Consider the following 23,367-nt stretch of genomic DNA (forward strand, 5'->3'; position numbering starts at 1 on the left):
TATAGAATAGAACAGAAAAGCTAAGATTAGGACACTATGGAGTTGCTTTAATACTTTAAAGGATATTTGCACTGGAGAAAACTTTCAACAACGTCAGATTTAAACTTGGATGTGTTTTGTCTTGGATGTTTTCTATAATTTTGCTTAGCACTTGCTGAGGATAAATTTCATTCACATGCTCATAAGGGCATTTTCTTCCCCCCATTGCATCTAGTCCACATACTGGAGCAGCAACATCATAGTACTGAGTTTGAGAACATAAGAACGGACCTACTGGGTCAGACCAAAGGTCCATCTGGCCCAGTGTCCTATCTTCCAACAGTGACCAGTGCCAGGTGCCCCAGAGGGAATGAATAGAACAGGTAATCACCAAGAAGTGATCCATCCCCTGTCACCCATTCCCAGCTTCTGGCAAACAGAGGCTAGGGAGACCATTCCTGCCCATCAGTCATTTCTGCAGCCATCAGGCTGAGATGTGCTAAATACTGATGGATTCTGACTCTGCTGCACGATCAGACAGAGGGAGACACTCGGATGAGATGGAGCAAGTTGCCATTCATACACACCTGCTGTGTCAGGGTGCTGTTAGCATCTATAAAATGAGCCCTACTAAAACAGCTACCATCAAAAGAGAGGCAGAACTCACTCACCCCGCAGTTGCCAAAAAGCTGGCGTAGACTCCTAAGTGGGTTTTTTCTCATTTTGTTTCTTTGCTTATAACTTGGCACCCCGCAGGCTTGCCTCCACTATAGAAAGAATCATTGCTAACAACAGGTGTCGGCACAGAGCGCACTCCTGAATCTGTGCATTACAGTAAAACCTCAGAGTTATGAGACCAGAATTACGAACTGACCAGTCAACCACACCCCTCATTTGGAACCGGAAGTACGCAGTCAGGAAGACCAAAAAAAAAAGCAAATACAGTAAGGTACTGCGTTAAACATAAACGACTAAAATAATACAGGGAACGTTTAAAAAAGATGTGACACGGTAAGGAAACTGTTTCTGTGCTTGTTTAATTTGAATGAAGAGATTAAAAGCAGCATTTTTCTTCTGCATAGTAAAGTTGAAAAGCTGTATTAAGGCAATGTTCAGTTGTAAACTTTGGAAAGAACCACCATAACGTTGTTCAGAGTTACGACCATTTCAGCGTTTTGAACCAGGGCTTTGGAGTGGAGCCCGAAGCTGGAGTGCGGAGCAGCTCCGGAGCAGTGGCACTGCAGGTTTTTGCCTGGTGCTTGCTCCAGAGCCGGAGCACAGCTCCAAAGCCCTGTTTTGAACAACCTTCATTCCCAAGGTGTTCGTAACTGGTTCTACTGTACATGGTTTTAACAATGCTGAAAATCTGTATCCACTGAGCAGTGTGATCAGATGCATGCTTTGCTGACACCTGTTGGTAGCAAAGGGTATTTTTGGTAGGATAGATGGTATTTAAGACAAGCAAATAAAAACCTGAATGAGTGAATTACTTTGTTGTTTGGCTGCTGAGCAGGCTGACTCTCTCCTGCAGCTTGCAAGTCAGCCTTTACCAGCGATCTTCCTCCCCTCACTACAAACACCTACCTACAGGAGCAGATTCCTGCCCTCCCTGTTGGGAGATGCAGCAGGGAGGGGAATGGCCTTTTAAACCCTTATGACATCTTCAAGCAGTTAATTTCTATCTTGACCTGTAGCAACCCTTGCTATTCTTGTCTGGGCCTCCCTCACAGTGCTGCAACTGTAATTCACCCATTCAGGTTTTTATTTGCTTGTCTTAAAATACCATCTATCCTACCAAAAATACCATTTGCTACCAACAGGTGTCAGCAAAGCACGCATCTGATCACACCCCTTGCTATTTCAGTCCTGGGCCTCTCATGAGTTTGCCAATCATGCTCAATTGTGCCAAAATGTGTGGTTGTTTTAGAAGCTGGGCACGTGTCCGCTGAGGACTCAGATGAAACCATGTGATTCATTTTCACTTATGAGCTGATCTAAAACAGCATTTGAACTGAAGTCGCTGGAGTGGAATGCCTCTGCTTTAACCACTGAGCAAACTAATCACCTAATCACCAGACAAAGGGTTCTTAGATGTTGAAAACTATGTTCTCTGTTCTGCAGCTATCTTTACAACCAGTTGTTACACTAGGTAAAGGTCACCTTTTCTCTAGAGATTGGAATAGCTTTGTCAAGTATTCAAGATCTTATCCTGCATCATTAGAGGCAATCGGAGTTATGTCATGGATTTCAATGGGAAAAGAATTGGGCTATTAGCTTGCTTTTGGTCTGGGTCCCTTTCAGTGCCTAGACTGTCCTAGGCTGGGCAAGGCCAGTTTTTATAGTGTTTTTCCTCCCTGATCTCTTCACTGTCAGTCAGCAACAATGCAATAAATACCTCTGTCTGTTCTACTGACCATTTGTAGAATTAAAGACTAGCAATGACAGGCCCGGATCACATGGACCTGTTACCCGGGTGCAATTGCATCAGCGTGAGCAGAGTTTGGCCCTATGGGCCCAATCCAAAGCCCATGAAATCAATGTGGGGGGAACATTCATTGGGTTTCAGTGGGCACTGGCTCAGAACCTATATCTCCACCTGTGAACTGGATGGTGATTGCCATTACAGCTTTGCAAAGGCATCAGGGAGAATTGCTAGGGCACAAAATCTTCTGGTCTGTTTTTCACTGTGATCTTAATGAAAACTGATGCTATTTGCAAATAATAAAACCCAAACGGTTGGAATGCTGACAGCTGAGTTAATATCTGTAACATCAAAGCAATGTTCATCATAAAGATAACTGGGAGAAAACAGCAAATTAAATATTCTGTTAAATTTTACATGCCTGAATTGGTTAGTATGGAAATTCCTGCATGGGGTTTCTCACTTTAGTTACAGGAAAGAAACGTTGTTTAAGGCAGGGGTCCCCAATGCTGTGCCCGCGGGTGCCAAGGCGCCCACCGGGGCATCTAAGTGCGCCCACGTACTGGCCAGCAGACGAGCATCTGCAGAAATGTCACCGACAAGCTGCATCATCCAGAGGTGTTGCCGCCGAAATGCTGCCAATTTTTGGTGGTATTTTGGTGGTGATGCCTCTGGATGACGCTGCTAGGCAGCGGCATTTTGGCAGTGATGCCTATTGACGTTGCTGCCTGTCGGCAGAATTTCAGCGAATGCTCATCCGCCGCCACGGTCCTCCGTGACTCATTGTCTGGCGCCCACCAGACGGAAAAGGTTGGGGACCACTGGTTTAAGGCATTCATTATTTTTACCTATGTTAGCCATGCTATAATTCTTGGTTACGTCTGACCCACTCTCTTATACATCAGGTTTTCCTTAAGACCATCTCCACATGAGAATTTTAGATCTGTTTGTTAAAGCTTCAAACTCCTGCCTTTTGAAGCTATGCTGATTGACCTCAGCTGAGGATCTAGCCCTCTGTCGATTTACACCAAGCAAAGACCTGGCCCCATGACTTTGCCTAGCTTCTTAATATTTCACTTTCCAACTTGGAGAAGCTGCGGCTACGTTAACACTTAAACAGTGTGTCTTCTGGGAGTGACAGAATTTCTCCATCTTCTTGGCTGTGCCAAATTTGAGAATTCTCCCTTTTAAGTGGCAGATAGAATTCAAAGTCATTACTGCAGGCCCTGTGGACAGGTGTGCTGGAACCTGTCCCACCGGTAAAATGATATGGTGGGAGAGGTCACAGACAGAAGATGGGGGAGACCTGCTGCTCTGTGCTGCCCTCCAGAGGCATTTCAGGCACTTTTCCCTTTTCAATCAGGATCCTCTTTCCCTCCTCCCAAAGACGCATCCCATTCCACAGCTGTGCCCGAACTCCAGCCCCGGAGCACTGTCGGCAACTTGGCTTCAAACCCTTTGCCCTGCCTGCAGATTACAGCACTCCATTCCCACTGTTAACATACCCACTCCCAAGCCAGGGTTGCTGGTAACACAAGATGCCCTTTGCATAATAGAGAGGTGACCAGGCGTTGGCGTGCCCTGTTTCCTTTCGGGCAGAGAAAGCAATGCCAAGGGGTATGGGGTCTGTGCTGTGTGTTAGCAGCCGTTCCTTTTAGAACCCCTTCCACAACACATCACCCCCCGGGGCTGCTAATAGTCTGCTAGGTTAATTGATCTAGGACATGATAGGCATCAGGGCTGCCTCTTCTCTTGCCTTCTTCAGCTTGGCCTTGTTGGAGTGATGTTATTGATCCCATGTGAGCGACAGGAAACAGAGAGGAGGAGGCAGTCCCTGCCCCGAGGAGCTTACAATCTAAACTGCAGAGACTATGCAGCTCAGGTGCAGAATGAGCACTAGGAAGCAACTGGAAGGTCTAACGAAATTGATCTCAAAGCAGTACAGGCACTTATGGCCTGATGTTCAAAGGTGCAGAGCATTTGCAGTCATATTGACCTACCTAGGAGCTGGGGTTGCTCATTAGCTGTGAAAATTAGGCCAGTATTGTTGCTCGTTATCATGCTATGGAACATGCCTCATCCGGCAGGAGAACAGATGGGGCAGATTAGGTCTCCCAAGGCCACAGTAGAGACTGCAGATCCACTGTTGGCTATTCCATGGTCCTTTCGTTATGACAGATGTGAGATGGTCCCCTGCAATGCTGCCTTCCCTCCAGCACTGGCTTACGGATGGTCACCAGTGTGAGGATGTTTTTTCTGGCGGGAGGGGTCACCGATTTTGTTCATGCCAACAAAACTCCTGGTCTTCCCTCCCACCGTGATCTTCTGTTGCTCTGGTCGCTCATCAGCTGTGGCTCACCTCCATTCTCACCCCACCCATCTCCTGATTTAGGGCCTGATGCTGAGACAGGCAGGGGATTCACGACGCCTGCTGGCGGCAGGGGGAGGGGCAGGTGGCTCAGCACTTCTTCCACCATTTTCTTTCTTGCCACTGCTCCCTGCCCTCAGACTTCTGCTGCCAAGGGCAGGGCACCACGTGAGATGGCACAGTTCACCTGGCCCTAGCTCTGCTCCCTTCATGGCTTGGGGAGGGATAGCTCAGTGGTTTGAGCATTGGCTTGCTAAACCCAGGGTTGTGAGTTCAGCCCTTCAGGGGGCCATTTAGGGATCTGGGGTAAAAATCTGTCTGGGGATTGGTCCTGCTTTGAGCAGGGGGTTGGGCTAGATGACCTCCTGAGGTCCCTTCCAACCCTGATATTCTACGACTGGCTACATCAGAATTCCCATGGGCTCATCAGACCCTGTAAAGCTCTGGTGGGGGCACATTAAATCAATGTCCATCTGCTATAATCCTGGGCAGTCTTAACCTCCTTCATTCCCATTGGATCAGTCACCTGATTGGGTGTCACACAGTCCATTGTCTTTTCCGATCCATTCATCTCTAGGCACCTGGAGTAAGAATGGCATGTGGATGAAGCTGGATGTGCCGGGGTGCATACATACAGGGTCGGGCTGTGAGTGTTATAACCTTATTCCCAGATTCTGGACCTTAGCGTCCAAAATATGGGGGTTAGCATGAAAACCTCCAAGCTTAGTTACCAGCTTGGACCTGGTACTGCTGCCACCACCCAAAAAATTAGAGTGTTTTGGGGCACTCTGGTCCCACTGAAAAACCTTCCCTGGGGACCCAAATCCCTTGAGTCTCACAACAAAGGGAAATAATCCTTTTTCCCTTCCCCCCTCCAGATGCTCCTGGAGAGATACCCAGACACAAGCTCTGTGAAACTACGCAGAGTGATTCCCCCTCTCCGTTCCCAATCCTGGAACAAAAGCACTTTCCTCTTCACCCAGAGGAAATGCCAAATCAGGCTAGCAATCCAACACACAGCTCTCCCCTTGATTTCTTCCTCCCACCAATTCCCTGGTGAGTACAGACTTAATTTCCCTGAAGTAAAGAAAAACTCCAACAGGTCTTAAAAGAAAACTTTATATAAAAAGAAAGAAAAAATACAAATGTTCTCTCTGTATTAAGATGATACAACACAGGGTCAATTGCTTAAAAGAATATTGAATAAACAGCCTTATTCAAAAAGAATACAAATCAACGCATTCCAGCACTTATATTCATGCAAATACCAAAGAAAAGAAACCATAGAACTTACTATCTGATCTCTTTGTCCTTACACTTAGAAACAGAAGACTAGAAAGTAGAAAGTACTTCTCCAAAGCTCAGAGAAGCAGGCAGGCAGACAAAAGACTCAGAGACACACTTCCCTCCACCCAAGGTTGAAAAAATCCGGTTTCCTGATTGGTTCTCTGGTCAGGTGTTTCAGGTGAAAGAGACATTAACCCTTAGCTATCTGTTTATGACACGCCCCCCAAATTGCAGACAGTGGGGAAGCTCACTGGCGGCAATTTCCTTCTAGAACTTGAAAATAAACAGATTAATACAACACATGCACCTTTACATATACTACTAAGTATATAACTAACAGACTTTTACATTTTAAGAACACTTTTTAACTACTGGATTCTGGGAAACTCTCACGGGAGAGTGCATTAGCAACTTTGTTAGAAGCTCCTGTGATGTGTTGAATTTCAAAATCAAAATCTTGGAGAGCTAAACTCCAACGAAGAAGTTTCTTGTTGTTCCCCTTGGCAGTATGAAGCCACTTTAGTGCAGCATGGTCAGTTTGTAGTTGGAACCGCCGTCCCCAAACATATGGGCGTAGCTTTTCCAGGGCGTACACAATGGCATAGCATTCCTTTTCACTGACTGACCAGTGACTTTCCCTCTCAGACAGTTTCTTGCTGAGAAACACGACAGGATGGAAGTTGTGATCTGTTGCTTCCTGCATGAGCACTGCTCCTATACCACGCTCAGATGCATCTGTGGTTACTAGGAATGGCTTGTTAAAGTCCGGGGGCCCTGAGCACAGGGTCAGACATGAGCATCGCCTTAAGCTGGGTAAAGGCCTCTTGACACTCATTAGTCCACTTAACGGCATTTGGCTGGGTCTTTTTGGTTAGGTCGGTTAATGGGGCAGCGATTTGGCTGTAGTGTGGTACAAATCGCCTGTAGTATCCGGCCAAGCCTAAGAAGGATTGGACCTGTTTCTTTGACCTTGGGACAGGCCACTTTTGGATAGCATCCACCTTGGCCTGTAGGGGGTTTATGGTTCCTCGACCCACCTGGTGCCCCAGGTAAGTTACTCTGTTTTGGCCTATTTGACACTTTTTGGCCTTAACAGTTAGTCCTGCCTGCCTGATGCGCTCAAAGACCTTTTCCAGGTGGAGTAGGTGTTCGGGCCAGGAGTCTGAAAAAATGGCCACATCATCGAGGTAGGCAACTGCGAATTCTCCCAGTCCAGCTAGTAGACCGTCTACCAGCCTCTGGAAGGTGGCGGGTGCATTTTGAAGGCCGAAAGGAAGGACATTGAATTCATACACCCCCGCATGGGTGACGAATGCTGACCTCTCCTTGGCAGGTTCATCTAGCGGTACTTGCCAGTACCCCTTGGTTAAGTCTATTGTAGAGATGAACTGGGCACGTCCCAACTTTTCCAATAGCTCATCGGTACGTGGCATTGGATAGTTGTCCGGACGAGTTACAGCATTTAGCTTACGGTAGTCCACGCAAAAGCGTATTTCCCCATCTGGTTTGGGTACCAGAACCACTGGAGATGCCCATGCACTGGTAGATGGGCGGATTATACCCATCTGTAGCATGTTCTGGATCTCCCGTTCTATAGCAGCTTGGGCATGAGGAGACACCCGGTAGGGTGGGGTTCTGATTGGGTGAGCATTACCTGTATCAATGGAGTGGTATGCCCGTTCAGTCCGTCCTGGGGTGGCTGAGAACAATGGGGCGAAGCTAGTGCACAGCTCCTTGATTTGTTGCCGCTGCAGACGTTCCAGGGTGGTTGAGAGGTTCACCTCTTCCACGCCACCGTCTTTTTTCCCGTCGTAGTAGACACCGTCAGGCCACTCAGCATCATCTCCCTGGACTGTAAACTGACAAACCTGTAAGTCTCTGGAATAGAAAGGCTTGAGAGAATTAACATGGTACACTTTAGGCTTTAGTGAGGAATTGGGAAATGCTATGAGGTAGTTTACAGCTCCCAGGCGCTCTTGGACCGTGAATGGCCCTTCCCATGATGCTTCCATCTTATGGGCCTGTTGCGCCTTTAAGACCATAACCTGGTCTCCTACCTTGAAGGAACGTTCTCTGGCATGTCTGTCATACCAGGCCTTTTGCTCTTCTTGAGCATCCTTTAGGTTCTCTCTAGCAAGGGCTAAAGAGTGTCGGAGGGTGCTTTGTAGGTTGCTTACAAAGTCCAGAATGTTAGTTCCTGGAGAAGGCGTAAACCCCTCCCATTGCTGCTTTACCAACTGTAATGGCCCCTTAACCTCGTGACCATACACAAGTTCAAATGGTGAAAACCCTAAACTGGGATGTGGTACAGCCCTGTAGGCAAACAGCAACTGCTGCAACACTAGGTCCCAATTATTGGAGAATTCGTTGATGAATTTTCTTATCATGGCCCCCAAAGTTCCATTGAACTTTTTCACCAGGCCATTGGTTTGATGGTGGTACGGGGTGGCAACCAAGTGATTCACCCCATGAGTTTCCCACAGTTTTTCCATGGTCCCTGCCAGGAAATTAGACCCTGAATCTGTAAGGATGTCAGAGGGCCAACCTACCCTGGCAAAGATGTCTGTTAGGGCCAGGCACACAGTGTTAGCCCTGGTGTTGCCTAGAGCTACTGCTTCTGGCCATCGGGTAGCAAAGTCCACTAAAGTCAGTACGTACTGCTTTCCTCTGGGCGTCTTTTTTGGGAAAGGGCCCAGAATATCCACAGCTACTTGCTGAAATGGGACCTCAATTATGGGGAGTGGCTGGAGAGGGGCCTTGACCTGGTCTTGAGGCTTACCCACTCTTTGGCATACCTCACAAGACCGGACATACTTGGCAACATCCTTGCCCATCCCCTCCCAGTGGAAGGACTTTCCCAACCGGTCCTTGGTTCTGTTCACCCCAGCATGGCCACTGGGATGATCATGGGCTAAGCTTAAGAGCTTCTCCCGGTACTTAGTTGGAACCACCAACTGTTTTTGCGGCTGCCATTCTTCCCGGTGTCCACCAGAAAGAATTTCCTTGTATAAAAGTCCTTGGTCTATAACAAACCGGGATCGATTAGAAGAGCTGAGAGGCGGTGGGGTGCTCCGTGCCGCCGCCCACGCTTTCTGAAGGCTGTCATCTGCTTCCTGCTCAGCCTGGAACTGTTCCCTTGAGGCTGGGGTCACCAGTTCTTCCTCAGACTGTGGACTTGGGCTTGGTCCCTCTGGAAGCGATGTAGGTGATGGGGTTGTTTCCGTTGCTGGTGAACCGCTCTCCGCTGGTGCACCTGAGGGTATTTCAGGCTCTGGCTGAGCCTTTTGGGTATGGCTGTCCGTTGCTTCTGCCAGTTCTGGCTCGCTGGCGCCCTCTGGCGTTGAGTTTGAAGATGTGGTTGCACTTGCTGGTGCTGGTTGCTGTTCCAGTTCCGGGCCTGGGACTGGAGATGCTGTGGCTGTTTCAGTGGTAGGCATGGAATCCGGGTCCACTACCTCTGTCTGGGTCTCTGGTAACACAGACGGGGCCTCTGTGGACGGCTCAGGAACAGGAAGGGGTCTGGAAGCTTGCCTGGTTTGGCTACGGGTAACCATTCCCACTCTCTTGGCCCGCTTCACTTGGTTGGCCAAGTCTTCCCCCAGTAGCATGGGGATAGGATAATTGTCATAGACTGCAAAAGTCCACATTCCTGACCAGCCTTTGTACTGGACAGGCAGTTCAGCTGTAGGCAAGTCTACAGCTTGTGACATGAAGGGGTAAATGGTAACTTTGGCCTTTGGGTTGATGAATTTGGGGTCAACGAAGGATTGGTGGATAGCTGACACTTGTGCCCCCGTGTCTCTCCACGCAGTAACCTTCTTTCCGCCCACTCTCAAATTTTCCCTTCGCTCCAAGGGTATTTGAGAGGCATCTGGGCCTGGGGATCTTTGGGGTGATGGTGGTGTAATGAATTGCACTCGCATGGTGTTCTTGGGACAGTTGGCCTTGATATGTCCCAGTTCATTACACTTAAAGCATCTTCCATCTGATGGGTCACTGGGCCGAGGTGAGTTACTGGAGACTGGTGAGGTTGAAGAGTAGGGTATCTGTGGCTTTACTTGGGTGGTATGGAGGGTCTTTGGCTGTCCTCGGTTGTAGGGTTTATGGTCTGTGTGCCCCCTGGGGTAATCGTTCCCCTTGACAGTAGCTTTTTTGCTTTTTGCCAGTTCCATCCATTTGGCTCCAATCTCCCCCGCCTCAGCGATCGTTTTGGGATTTCTATCTTGTATGTACCGTGTGATGTCTTCAGGAACACCATCCAAGAACTGCTTCATTTGTATGAGGAGGTTCACTTCTTCCAAGGTTTGAATGTTGTTTCCTGTTAACCAGGCCTCATAGTTTTTTGCAATGTAGTAGGCGTGTTTGGGAAATGACACCTCTGGTTTCCATTTTTGGGTTCTGAAGCGCCGACGGGCATGATCTGGGGTTATCCCCATCCTGTATCTGGCCTTGGTTTGAAAAAGTTTATAGTCATTCATTTGCGGCTTGGGCATTTCAGCTGCCACCTCTGCTAAAGGTCCACTGAGGTGTGGCCTTAATTCTACCATGTACTGGTCTTCGGGGATGCTGTACCCAAGACAGGCTCTTTCAAAATTTTCCAAGAAGGCCTCGGTGTCATCACCTGCCTTGTAGGTGGGGAATTTCCTGTGCTGGGGAGCAATAATTGGCGCCGGGTTGTTAGGGTTGGCTGGCACATGCAGCCCAGCTTTTGCCATCTCCAGTTCATGTTTTCTCTGTTTTTCCTTCTCTTCATTCTCTTTTTGTTGTTTTTCCATTTCTTTTTGGTGCTTTTCCATTTCTTTTTGGTGCTTTTCCATTTCTCGGCGGTGGGCCACCTCTTCTTCTTCTTGCTTCCTTCTGTGGGCCAACTCTTCTTCTGCTTGCTTCCTTCGGTGGGCCACCTCTTCTTCTTCTAGTTTTCTTTTGTGTGCTGCCTCTTGGGCTGCCTGTTCTCTTTGGAAGGCTGCCAGTTTGAGGCTTTCTTCCTTTTCTTTCATCTCCATCTGTCGCCTGTGTTCAGCGTCTTTGATTTGTTCTTCGGCGTCAATCTTTGCCTTAGAAGTCATGGTTCCTGTTTTCTTGTGTTGGGGTGCCCTCCGGTGTTTATTTTCTGAACTGCAGGCTCTCTGTTGCCTCCTGAAGTCTGCCTAGCAACAGTGCTTTTTTCCTTTTCTCTCTAGCTAATGTTCAATGAAGGGAAACCAGAAAAACCACTTTATTTGCATGCATATAAGTGCTGGTACTTGCCTGCTAATGGGAGGGCTATTGCATGACAAAAGACCCTTAACAGTCTTCTCGCTTAATATGCAAACCACAACTGCTAGAGAGAGCAGAAAAAAAAAATTCTCTCTGGTTCCCTTTTAAAACCAAACTGTTTCTCTCTGCTAAAAAGCCCTTAGCAGAGAAAAGAAAAATATAATATTCCTACTGGCTTCTGGATTCTGTCTATATCCCGCCGCTGCTACACCATGTTATAACCTTATTCCCAGATTCTGGACCTTAGCGTCCAAAATATGGGGGTTAGCATGAAAACCTCCAAGCTTAGTTACCAGCTTGGACCTGGTACTGCTGCCACCACCCAAAAAATTAGAGTGTTTTGGGGTACTCTGGTCCCACTGAAAAACCTTCCCTGGGGACCCAAATCCCTTGAGTCTCACAACAAAGGGAAATAATCCTTTTTCCCTTCCCCCCTCCAGATGCTCCTGGAGAGATACCCAGACACAAGCTCTGTGAAACTACGCAGAGTGATTCCCCCTCTCCGTTCCCAATCCTGGAACAAAAGCACTTTCCTCTTCACCCAGAGGAAATGCCAAATCAGGCTAGCAATCCAACACACAGCTCTCCCCTTGATTTCTTCCTCCCACCAATTCCCTGGTGAGTACAGACTTAATTTCCCTGAAGTAAAGAAAAACTCCAACAGGTCTTAAAAGAAAACTTTATATAAAAAGAAAGAAAAAATACAAATGTTCTCTCTGTATTAAGATGATACAACACAGGGTCAATTGCTTAAAAGAATATTGAATAAACAGCCTTATTCAAAAAGAATACAAATCAACGCATTCCAGCACTTATATTCATGCAAATACCAAAGAAAAGAAACCATAGAACTTACTATCTGATCTCTTTGTCCTTACACTTAGAAACAGAAGACTAGAAAGTAGAAAGTACTTCTCCAAAGCTCAGAGAAGCAGGCAGGCAGACAAAAGACTCAGAGGCACACTTCCCTCCACCCAAGGTTGAAAAAATCCGGTTTCCTGATTGGTTCTCTGGTCAGGTGTTTCAGGTGAAAGAGACATTAACCCTTAGCTATCTGTTTATGACAGTGAGTAAGGGTGGCTTTGTGGCCACGGCCCTAGACGAGGATGCAGTAGAGCTGACTTCGGTTTCTGACTCTGCCACTGTTCCTTGGGCAAGTCATTTAATCTCTGAGATTCACTTCCCATCTGTAAAATGAGAAGAATACGCCGTTGGTTAGAGGTGAGCTAACTTTGTTGCAACTTGTGGGAGTAACAGCCACCCTTCATTTGGGATAAATGTAAGAGACAATTAAGCGCCTTTGTAGAACAATAGGAACCTCCACCCAAAAGACAGACACATGTAAAGCCGCTCGGGAACCTCAGCTTTGTGGGTGGAGTAATTTCAGGAAAGCTTTGTGCCTATGTGTGTGTGTGATAGAGAGAGAAGCAGGAGACACCGCCAGAAGCAGCCCTGGGAACATGTCACTGAGGACAGCCTAGAAAGAGAGCTTTTGGGTTAAATGCTGACTATAAAGCGGCTTGGTACTGTGAGCAAAGAAACTGTCGCCTGCTGTTTGAGTCCTCCTGTGTTCAGGGAAACAGAGCTTTGTATGTTCTTTCTAAATAAACAGGGATGGATCCAAGAAATACCTGACTCCCTCATCCGTTTTTCCCTCCTAAGCAGAACACCACACTAAGCCCCTGAATTTTGGCTAACCTCTTGGGTAAATGAGAGGTAACATGTCCTTTCTTTCATCTTATGGCTGTCTTTCAGGGCAGGGACTGTCTTTTACCATGGGCACATACAGTGCTTAGCACAATGTGGGCCCCCGATTTTGGATGGTGGCCCGTAGGTGCTGCTGTCAGACAAATAAACAATCATTCCTCACACTGGTGCAACACCGCAGAAGAAAATGGAGTTACTCCTGATTTACACCACTGAGGAAAGGAGGAGAGAATCAGGGCTGGGGTGTCATATGCCCACTGTCACTTACAAGCAGAACGGAGAAGTCCTTTGGCATGCTCAGCGGTAAACTCCACGTTGGAGAACAATGCCAAGACTTGAACTTATAGAAAGAATCCATTTGATTTCTCTGCTCGGAATGACATTGAGAGAAGTCTTAGCAGCCGATCTTCCTCTGCATTCATTGCTGATGGAAAATCTAATAATTGTGGTGTTAAAAATGCATTCGTATATGTTACTGCCACTTGTTCCTAAACACAGTGGAAATTTGACCTGGGCTCATGAAGTGGATGCCCTCATCTAATCAGCATGGCCATTGCATCACAGGTCAGCTATTTCTCCTGTTTGCTTTGGCCGAAGACCTCCAAAAACATTTCACACAAATTGAGGAGCATAATTAGACCCTTCATTTGGATGTCTGACTAAAGCTTCCTTCAGCTGTGGACTCCATCTTCCAGGACAGGTGGACGAGGGGCAACAGGCATGCCCAATTGGGCCCGCCCACTAGAGGGGTGATGGCATTTGGAGCGAGATGGCATGCACCCCCTCGCTCGGGTTGCATTTCACAGAGTTGGAGGCACTTCAGCTGCTGCGAGTTCTAAACCCTGTAGCAGGCCGGTAACCCTATCCTGCATCACAACAAAGCCAGGCAGGTTTGGAGCTCACTAGTTTTGCCGTCTCTCTTTCTCCAGCCTCCACTCTCCATTCCTCCAGCTGGCAGATTCTCAGAACAGACGGTGATGTCATCACCTGGCCCTCCTTGGCAGCCGGCTGGCTCGTCCTTACAGGGAGTCTCGCCCCCTAAGAGCCACTTATTATCTTTTGAGCCACTTGGGACTGAATTTAATCTTGGGCCAGGGTGGCGGTGGTATTAGCATCAGTGGTGACACGGTTTTAGCGAACACCCCGGCTTTATGGGGACTGCAGCTGTCTCCCATCACACAGCACCTTGCTCTGGCTCTTTTTTTAACCCGATATCCTTGCTGGGGGCTCTGGGCTCAGTCCAGTAGGCTGAGAATGCTTTGCACATGCAAATAGTGCCTTTCACTTGAGCCTCTCAAGGCACTTCCCCACCTCGGTGAGAGCTAGTCACCTGGCTGGGGAAACTGAGGCACGGATTGATTTGCCCAAAGTTACAGAGGGAATCAATGGCAGAATAGGGCATAGAACTGGGCCAGCAGTAACTTAGGCACCCTCTGCTTTTATGATATGTCTGGGGATTCTGGATGCCAGCATGGAAGCATAGGACTTTAGTGGAGCTGTTGGTCTACATGAGATCAAATTCCCTGCTAGTTCCACAGAGAGGTAACTTCTTCCTGTGATGCTGGGGAACCTCACGGGGTCTCCAGCCCCAACTCAGATTATTTCTGCATAGGGAACAATCTGCCCCCAACAAATGAATGCTGTAAACATCTTCCATAGGAACACAGCTAAAAGCTGTTCAATTTAACTTCCTCCCACCAAGCAAGCGACTTATGGGTCACCAGCTTGGTTGGTTGGAGCCCTAGTCCAACTCCAGCTGCTGCCTCTGGCGGGTAAGCCATGTGCCATTGTTGTTAACTGCCCTCTTGCTCTGCCTCCAGCCATTGTGCTGAAAAGAGGACTGGTTCCTGGTTTCCGTGGGTAGTAGGAGAATCTCCTGCTCAGTCTTAGTATGTAATTGGCAATATGGGGACTTGTTCCTGAAAGATGTCAAGCCACTAAAGGCGTGGGAAGTTGGGGGCACTCAGCCTTCACAGGATTGGGTCCATTGTGCCTTCTATCCATGGATCTCAAAGCACTTTACAACCACTGGTGAGGTAAGCCTCACTTCACCCCTAGGCATGCCTTATTTCCAATTTTCAAATGGGGAGACTGAGGCACAGAGCAGGGAAGGTACTTGTCTTGGGGTCTCACAGTGTGTAAGAAATGGTGTACAAATAGCTGCTTTGGTCTGACTGAGGCATCAGCTTGCATGTTGCTGATGGGAGTGGGTCCCATCTACACAGGATGATCAAATGTAAGTCAAAGACTTTGCAGCTACAGCAGCTCATTTACACAAGAGAAGGATTTGGTTCTGTGAGGTCGGCTTTCACAATATCCCCACAGACAGCTATCTAATGCTGTCTCCTGTCTACATGCTAATCCCCAAACAATCTCCCAATGTCTGGGATTTCGGAGGGGAGGGGAGCAGGGAGTAGCCGTCTGACTCTTTTCATGGCGCTTGTACCCTTTCATCCTTTGAGCTCCTCCTGTTCTGCCTCTCCGGAGCACTAGCCTTGAAAGGGCCGAGCAGTCTCTTGTTCAAATGCATCCTGCCATTTACAAGAGGTCTTTTTTGGGACCTTGTCCCTACTGAAGGAACCCTGTGTCATCTAATAGTCTGTGTTGCTTTTTATAGTATTGTGTGTGGTCATTGTTTGTCTCACTCATCTAATCTTCCACTGGCCACTCTGCCGCCTTGACTGGCTTGTAACTGAACCCTGCCCATAGATCAGAGGAGGGCGTGTTCTCACCTCCGGCTTTATTTTTTGTGTTGCAGGTTGCTGAACTCACAATAAAATGTTAGAAGCAATAATGTTTGCATTTGAACTCTGGGATCCTCAGAGGACATAGATCTAATTTTGGGCACTGCTTAGCGCTTCACAGAAATCAGCCGATACGTCAGTTTGCATGTGTTAGGCATCCTCTATTATAGAGTCCAGATTCTTCACGTCGCATCATTTACACCAGTGGGAAGTGCCACCAGATCAGAAAGGTAGAGTTTTCTGCCCACTTTGGATCAATGTGGATGACTGCCCGAGGTGCAAGGCAGTGGAAAATGAGGTCCTGAAAATCTGCATTTTAGACACATTAGAATGGACTCAAACCTGCAGAAATGCTGGTTGAAGAGATGGATGGAGCATAGTATAGAGAGAGAAAAGAAGAGTTTTCAATAGTGAAATCTAATCTCATAGAAAAGTAACATTTCAAGCACGAAAAGGCATTATTTAATATACAATCCAAGGTACTCACAGAATACCCCAGGAACTGTGTACAATAGAAACGTCTCAGAGATAGCACTACACAATGGGAACTGTTTGATCCAGATCACAGCAAAAGAGCTTTCCAGCAAGTGGGAAGAAGATATAAAAGAGGGGAAATGACATCATGGGCGGTCCTCACTCTCCCTGCAATGCCACACCTGGAAACAGCTGAGGAATAAAGACTGAACAGGGAGGAAGTGATGGTCCCAGGCTAAGGGATTGCTAACCTGTGTATGAAAACCTGGGAAACCCAAGCTGCAAAGCCAACGCAGCTTGTGCCTTAAGAATCTGCCAGCCTGTTTATCACTCTGGGTGGGAATTTGCTAATTCATATCCTACCTGTCTAGTGTGTTAAACTCAGTTTGCGGGTTTGTTTATTTACTAGGTAATCTGCTTTGATCTGTTTGCTATCACTTATAATCACTTAAAATCTATATTTTTGTTGTTAATAAACTTATTTGAGGTTTTAACCCAAACCCATGTGCATTTGACTAAGGTATCTGGGGAAAATTTCAGCTTAGGTTACCACAGGCGTGCATGGTCCTCGTCACACTGAGGGAGAAGCGGACTGGGTATTAAACCCATATACTGGCCAGATTTGACCAGGGCAGGACGGTACTGCTCTGGGGTCCTAGGCTGGGAGGCTGGTGGTCGGAGAGCCCCCATGTGACTGCAGCTGGGTGTGTCCCTACCTGTGTGAATGCTGGTGGAAGTGCAGGCTGGGAGGGATTTGCAGCTTGTCACAGCAGTACAGTGTGAGAGGGAGCCCAGGCTGGTGGGTAAGGGGGCTCAGTGATACCCCAGTTCCAGGTGCCACCCCAGGGGGAACCCATCACGGTGAGATCTATGGAATAATCTCCCAAGGAAAATTATGGAAACCACAGATCATGGGATTTAAAAGTAGACTAGACAAAAATACTACCAAACATAATGCTGAAAACAATACTACAGTAGCACGGTTAGGGTTAGGTGTGAGACTCAAGAACTTTTGGTCTGACGTCCAGTCCAAGTCTGGCAGCTTGATAGCTTTATACATGGACAAGACATTCCTCTTAATTGAGAGTTCACATCACATGGGTTGAACTCTGACTCCAGAGAGTAAACAAAGCTTGTCTTCCATATCTACTTGACGTGCAGGAATGTCCTGTTTGGCTTATGGAGGTAATCCCTAAGTTGTCCACTTAGACATAAAGCCATAGAATTTAAATCCAGAAAGGACCATCAGATCATCTACTCACCTCCTCTAGATCATAGGCCACCAACATCCCCCAGCATCTGCACAGTGAACCCAACAACCAAAATCAGTAAAGTATCACAGCCCACAGGAGACTAAACTATTATGTGCCATAGACAGAGAATAGGAGCAGGGGCAGCTCCAGGCCCCAGCACGCCAAGCGCGTGCTTGGGGCGGCAAGCCGCGGGGGGTGCTTTGCTGGCGCCGCGAGGACGGCAGGCAGGCTGCCCTTGGTGGCTGGCCTGCGGAGGGTCCGCTGGTCCCGCGGCTTCGGGAGACCTCCCGCAGGCATGCCATATTCACCCCTGCTGTGATTCCAGTGACTTCTGCGAATAAGTTTGGCCACTGATGCTTAATTTTCAGCAGCAGATGTGAGACTTTCAAACCCAATAAAACAATGTCTTGGAGTACATGGAACAAGAAAGGGAAGAAATTAGACTTTTGAAATAAATGCTTATTGGTTAACTGCGGTGCCAGAACTCCTTATAGCCTTAACTGGAAACAGATCAAATCATTTGCCTTAAGCATCCTTCGCAGACATAAGAATATTGCTGAATGCCAGCAGCAAACGTGTTTTCTGTGTATTAGTGTGTTCCCTGGCAGTTTAAAGTTTAAATAAAAGTAACATTCCATTGCCAGATTATAAAAGAATTTATATTCCTTTCATCCTTTAACTCCTCTTCCCTTTACACCTTGCTTTCCAAATTAACAGAAGTGATGATTAGTGTGGTGTATTGTGGACTGTGTTGGAATTGCAAGGTATCACTTTAAGAGTGGAGGGAGGAGTACCTGGTCCTCCTTGCTAGGGGGTTCTGTGGGGAAGTATGTGAGCTGGGTCTAGCAGCAGTCATTCTGCAGCTAGCCAGCCTACAGTAAGGCGGGATGAGTTGTGCCTCACTGCCGTAGGGAGCAGCCTGCTTTGTCTTTCTCTGTTTTTTGCATTCTTGTGTGTTAACATGCGGAATTCTCAGGAATAAAGTCGTGTTACATTGCAACCTCCCAGTAAGAGCATTTTATGTTTTAACTCACTTCTCTGTTTGTGTGCTCTGAAATATAACAGTTAGATCAGCACTCGCACCTTTTGATAGCGGAAGTCTTGGTTTGTGTCTCTAATGAAGAGACCACACCTAGAGCTGTGCAATGCAGAGAACTAGTGCAGCCAGGATGTGCATATTTAAAGACAAGACCAAGAGATTTCCACATTTTCTCCATTTTATTATCATGATTACAAATCATTTCCATCAGAACTCAGCAGAAGATGGCTTTTGCTACCATAGTTTCTATAAATATTTTTTTGGTATAATGCCCCTGATCAGTTGAACCTCCAGCTGCCATAACCGCTAAGGGCTTGAAGAAACCAAGGATGGAATGGGCTGGGACTTGCAGCATGCAAACTAGAATGGCGTGTGGCTGGAGGACCTTCCCACCGAATGGGTGAAACACGTCACACACACAACTGCCAAAGCAAGGCACCGAGACGCCATACCAAAGTTCTACTGATTAACTTGACCAACCTCAAACAACCAACCAACCAGTCAACAAAAAAATCCATGTCCAAGTGAGCTTCGACTGCAGGAATCTCACCCTGCTCGGTGGCTAGGGAATCACGTGCCACCACTTGAAGGAGAAGGGCTTGCGATGGACATTGGTGCCGCAGTGGACCTCTCCCAGCATCTTATGGTAGGAGGAGATGTCATCGATGAAGCTGCACATCAGCCCGAGTGGCTCCAGCAGAGAGCGGACATGTGCTTCCAAGCAGCAATCTCCCTCAATGATTGGCCCGAATGGCTTTGGGATTCCCAGGTCTCGAGATAGGACAATCATGTTCACCTGTGCAATGAGGAAGGAGATCAAGGGTTGCATTTCAGGGGAGCCAATGCCAAGGCATGTGTGGGGTTTTGAATGTGTTTTGATTGAAATGTCATCTTAACATGTAAAATGAAAAAGGCTAGTAACTGAGGTAGGAAGCAAAGGTAAAACTGACGTCTTGCTGTCCATCCATGACTTCCTTGAGGAACTTACAGGTCAAAACAAACATCCATGGAGCACATTACTCATGTGCTTTGGAGACTGCAATGCTTTCTATTGGCCTCTGGGTGCAATGCAAGGTGCTGATGATAGACGGGCAGGAAACGGTTTTCCCGTCCTGCAAAAACGTTTACGATTTAAAATTTTCTCCTGTTCAGGGTCAGGATGAAACTGTGACCTTTTGAAGTGGTTTTCAAAAAAAACAGAAGAGACCAGAATAGCCTGGTGGCTATGGCACTCACCTGGATGTGGGAAAAGTCCCTGTTCTAACCAGTTGGTAATGCTGCTGTCTCTCTGGTTTTGACCAGAAATTCCATTCTGACACGAGAAACATTTCCCAATGAAAGTTGAGTAGAAACTGTTACATTCCTACAAACAGTTTTGGTTTCAGCAAATTGGTGGACCATTTTTTAATTCTGATTTTTTAAAATTTCCGTCGGAAAATTTCCAACCAGACATACAGTAGTATTGATCTAGCACTTCAGGTCACAGATATGGTATCTTTTACCCTGTCCCTTCCTTTGTGCTTTACCCTGACAGTTGATCAGCTGGCCTACTCAAATTGGGTTTGAAAATCAGAGTTTAAGGCTAAAGTGTTCGCAACAGGGGGCTCTTAACTCTGAGATTTGCTTCCCTTTCTTTGATCTACAAGACCCAATGTTTGCTGAGCATGTGGGCAAGGGTCCAGGTCAGTCTATTTAGGTCTAAATTAAAAAAAAAATCACTAACTGTTGGGTGACCAACAGGAGACACCTTGGGCTCCATTTTCAGAACGGCTGAGCATCAATGACTCCTAATGAAGTCAGTGGGAGCAGCAGGTACTCAGCAGCTCTGAACATGAGACCCACAGAGTCCCAAATTGGCCACCCAGAAACCAGGGAGTCTTTTAGAAAACATTGGACCTAGGATTTGTTCTCAGGAGAAAGGTCATTTGGGTTTGCTTGTTCATTTTGGCGTCGTCTGTGGATATTTTGCACAGATCGTGGAATTTTATATTGCCTGTGCACCTGCAGCGACCACGACAGGCGCCCTATGCACATTGAAACAGAATGGGCAGGGCACTGAGCCAACCGGTCCCAGAGGACAGGCCTCTCTCACCATGTTGGGGAAGTATGCCATCGCTTTGCCCATCTTGTCTATCTTGAAGAGCGCCGGGAGGTCTATGATGTCTTTTTCAGTCAGCCCCAGCTCTTTCTTGAGGATGTCCCTGTTCCAGTCAATGCAGCGCTGGGGGTGGGGGAAAAGAAAAGAAGGATAATCAGAGTGTTACTGTGGACAAGCACAAGTTGGTCCAACAAGTGGAACTGCAATATGGGATGGTCTAGGTGTACTTGGTCTTGCCTCAGTGCAGAGGGATGGACTAGATGACCTCAACTTCCACTGAAAGCGGCTTGCTTCTCGAGCACGATTAAGGTGCAGTTGCCTTAGCAGTGCAAGATCCCCGCAAGAAATTCAAGGAATGAGGCAGCGTGAAAACTTCCAGACAGCTGGCACACAGCTGACACACACCACATTTATCTTCGTCCCTGACTCTCGAAGCAGGTAGGGAGACCCCAAAAGAGCCTGGAGACTTATCACCCAGGTCCCTCTTAGAGACCAGAAGATTCACTTATTTCACTCCCTTGTCCTTGGCGTTTAAGGCCAGAAGGGATCATTAGATCAGAGAAGACTCACGAGAATGCTTAAAGCATTAGAAAACATGTCTTACAGTGATAGACTAAAGGAGCTTATCAAAGAGAAGGTTAAGGGGTGACTTGACCTACCAGGGTACTTAAATGGGGAACAAATATTTAATAACGGGCTCTTCAATCTAGTAGAAAAAGATATAACCCAATCGAATGGCTGGAAGTTGAAGCTAAACAAATTCAGACTGGAAATAAGCTGTCAATTTTTAATGGTGTGAGTAACTAACCATGGAACAAGTTTTCAAGAGTCATGGTGGATCCTTCATCACGCGCAATTTTAAAATCAAGACTGGATGTTCTTCTATAAGATCTGCTCTAGGAATTATGTTGGGGCAGTCCTCTGGCCTGTGTTATACATGGGTCAGACTAGATGATCATAATGGTCCCTTTTGGCTTTAGAATCTATGAGTCAGCAGCGTGCCCTTGTTGCCAAGAAGGCAAATGGCATATTGGGCTGCATTAGTAGGAGCATTGCCAGCAGATCAAGGGAAGTGATTGTTCCCCCTATTCAGCACTGGGGAAGCCACATCTGGAGTATTGCATCCAGTTTTGGGCCCCCCGCTGTAGAAAGGATGTGGACAAATTGGAGAGAGTGTCCAGCGGAGGGCAATGAAAATGATTAGGGGGCTGGGGCACATGACTTATGAGGAGAGGCTGAGGGAACTGGGGTTATTTAGTCTGCAGAAGAGAAGAGTGAGGTGGGATTTGATAGCAGCCTTCAATGACCTGAGGAGGGGGTTCTAAAGAGGATGGAGCTTGGCTGTTCTCAGTGGTACCAGATGACAGAACAAGAAGCAATAGTCTCAAGCTGTAGTGGCGGAGGTGTAGACTGGATATTAGGAAAACTATTTCACTAGGCGGGTGGTGAAGCACTGGAATGGGTTACCTAGGGAGGTGGTGGATTCTCCATCCTTAAAAACCTCTAAGTTCCAGCTTGACAAAGCCCTAGCTGGGATGATTTAGTTGGGGTTGGTCCTGCTTTGAGCAGGGGGTTGGACTAGATGACCTGAGGTCCCTTCCAACCCTAATCTATGATTCCATGAATCATCCATTCTGATCTTCTGTCTTTTGCAGACATTCAGTTTCACCCCTTCGCAGTGACTGCCTGCAGCCAAGAGAGTAGGAAGGTTTCCTTTCATCAGTCCTTCCACTAAGGAATTAAAATGCCGCCTCTGCAAACTCCTGCAATGATCCCCTGTGCTTCTACTAGCTCAACCTTGCTAGCTATGTTTCTTGTGGCACATATTTGCTCAGTGGGACAATACCACCTCTCCTTTTCCCCCTTGCCCTCCAGCAGCACCTAAGTGTCTTTTGGGATGTCCTCCACATGCCACAGCCCCATGGGCAGCACTCGGTAGCTATTTACCTGTACGTATTGGTTCTCCTGCACCATGAGCTCATTGGACAGGACCTTGTTAATGGTGACCCGTTTTGTGTCTGTCCCAGAATAACCTATACAGAAAAAACAAAATCAGCCATCCGATTAATGAAATGAGAGCCAAAGCAAGCACTCTATAATTGAATGATGGTTTCAGGGGCCTTGATCAAGGTATTTAAAATTATGAATAAAATTGAGTCAAACCAACCCCCTGGGTAAGAACACCCTGAACTTGGAATTTACTTCAGGTCCATCAGTAATTATAAAGGACACAGGGCCTGATCCTGAAGTCAACAGAACAACGCCCCCCAGCCCCCAACTTCCATGGGTTTGGAGCAGGCCCAGAGTGATACGTGAGCCATGCCTTCTGTTTTACAACAGTTGATATAAGCAGAGGTTTCTGGAATCAGCATGGAAAGTCCAGTGGTCAAGGCACTGCACAGCAGCTCAGGAGATCGGGAGTCAGTTCTAGTTCTCATAGAATATCAGGGTTGGAAGGGACCTCAGGAGGTATCTAGTCAAACCCCCTGCTCAAAGCAGGACCAATCCCAACTAAATCATCCCAGCCAGGGCTTTGTCAAGCCTGACCTTAAAAACCTCTAAGGAAGGAGATTCCAACACTTCCCTAGATAACCCATTCCAGTGCTTCACCACCCTCTTAGTGAAAAAGTTTTCCTAATATCCAACCTAAACCTCCACCACTGCAACTTGAGACCACTACTCCTTGTTCTGTCATCTGGTACCACTTTGTTACTGCCTCACTATGTTATCTGGGACAAGT

General features: G+C 47.2%; 1 protein-coding gene across 1 annotated transcript in view; it reads right to left on the bottom strand.

The window, feature by feature from the left end:
* Positions 1-18,689: 18,689 nt before the first annotated feature.
* The window catches only part of PADI2 (peptidyl arginine deiminase 2), a 78,425-nt gene continuing 73,747 nt past the window's right edge, over positions 18,690-23,367 (bottom strand). Inside the window, exons 14-16 of the mRNA XM_030537593.1 lie at positions 22,575-22,660; positions 20,622-20,750; positions 18,690-19,325 (exon numbers count right to left, since the gene is read on the bottom strand). Coding sequence (XP_030393453.1) covers positions 19,092-19,325; positions 20,622-20,750; positions 22,575-22,660 — 449 coding nt within the window. The 3' untranslated portion in view covers positions 18,690-19,091. The remainder of the gene's footprint in view (positions 19,326-20,621; positions 20,751-22,574; positions 22,661-23,367) is intronic.

This window comes from Gopherus evgoodei, chromosome 18 (genome assembly GCF_007399415.2).
Source record: "Gopherus evgoodei ecotype Sinaloan lineage chromosome 18, rGopEvg1_v1.p, whole genome shotgun sequence".
Lineage (NCBI taxonomy): Eukaryota > Metazoa > Chordata > Testudines > Testudinidae > Gopherus > Gopherus evgoodei.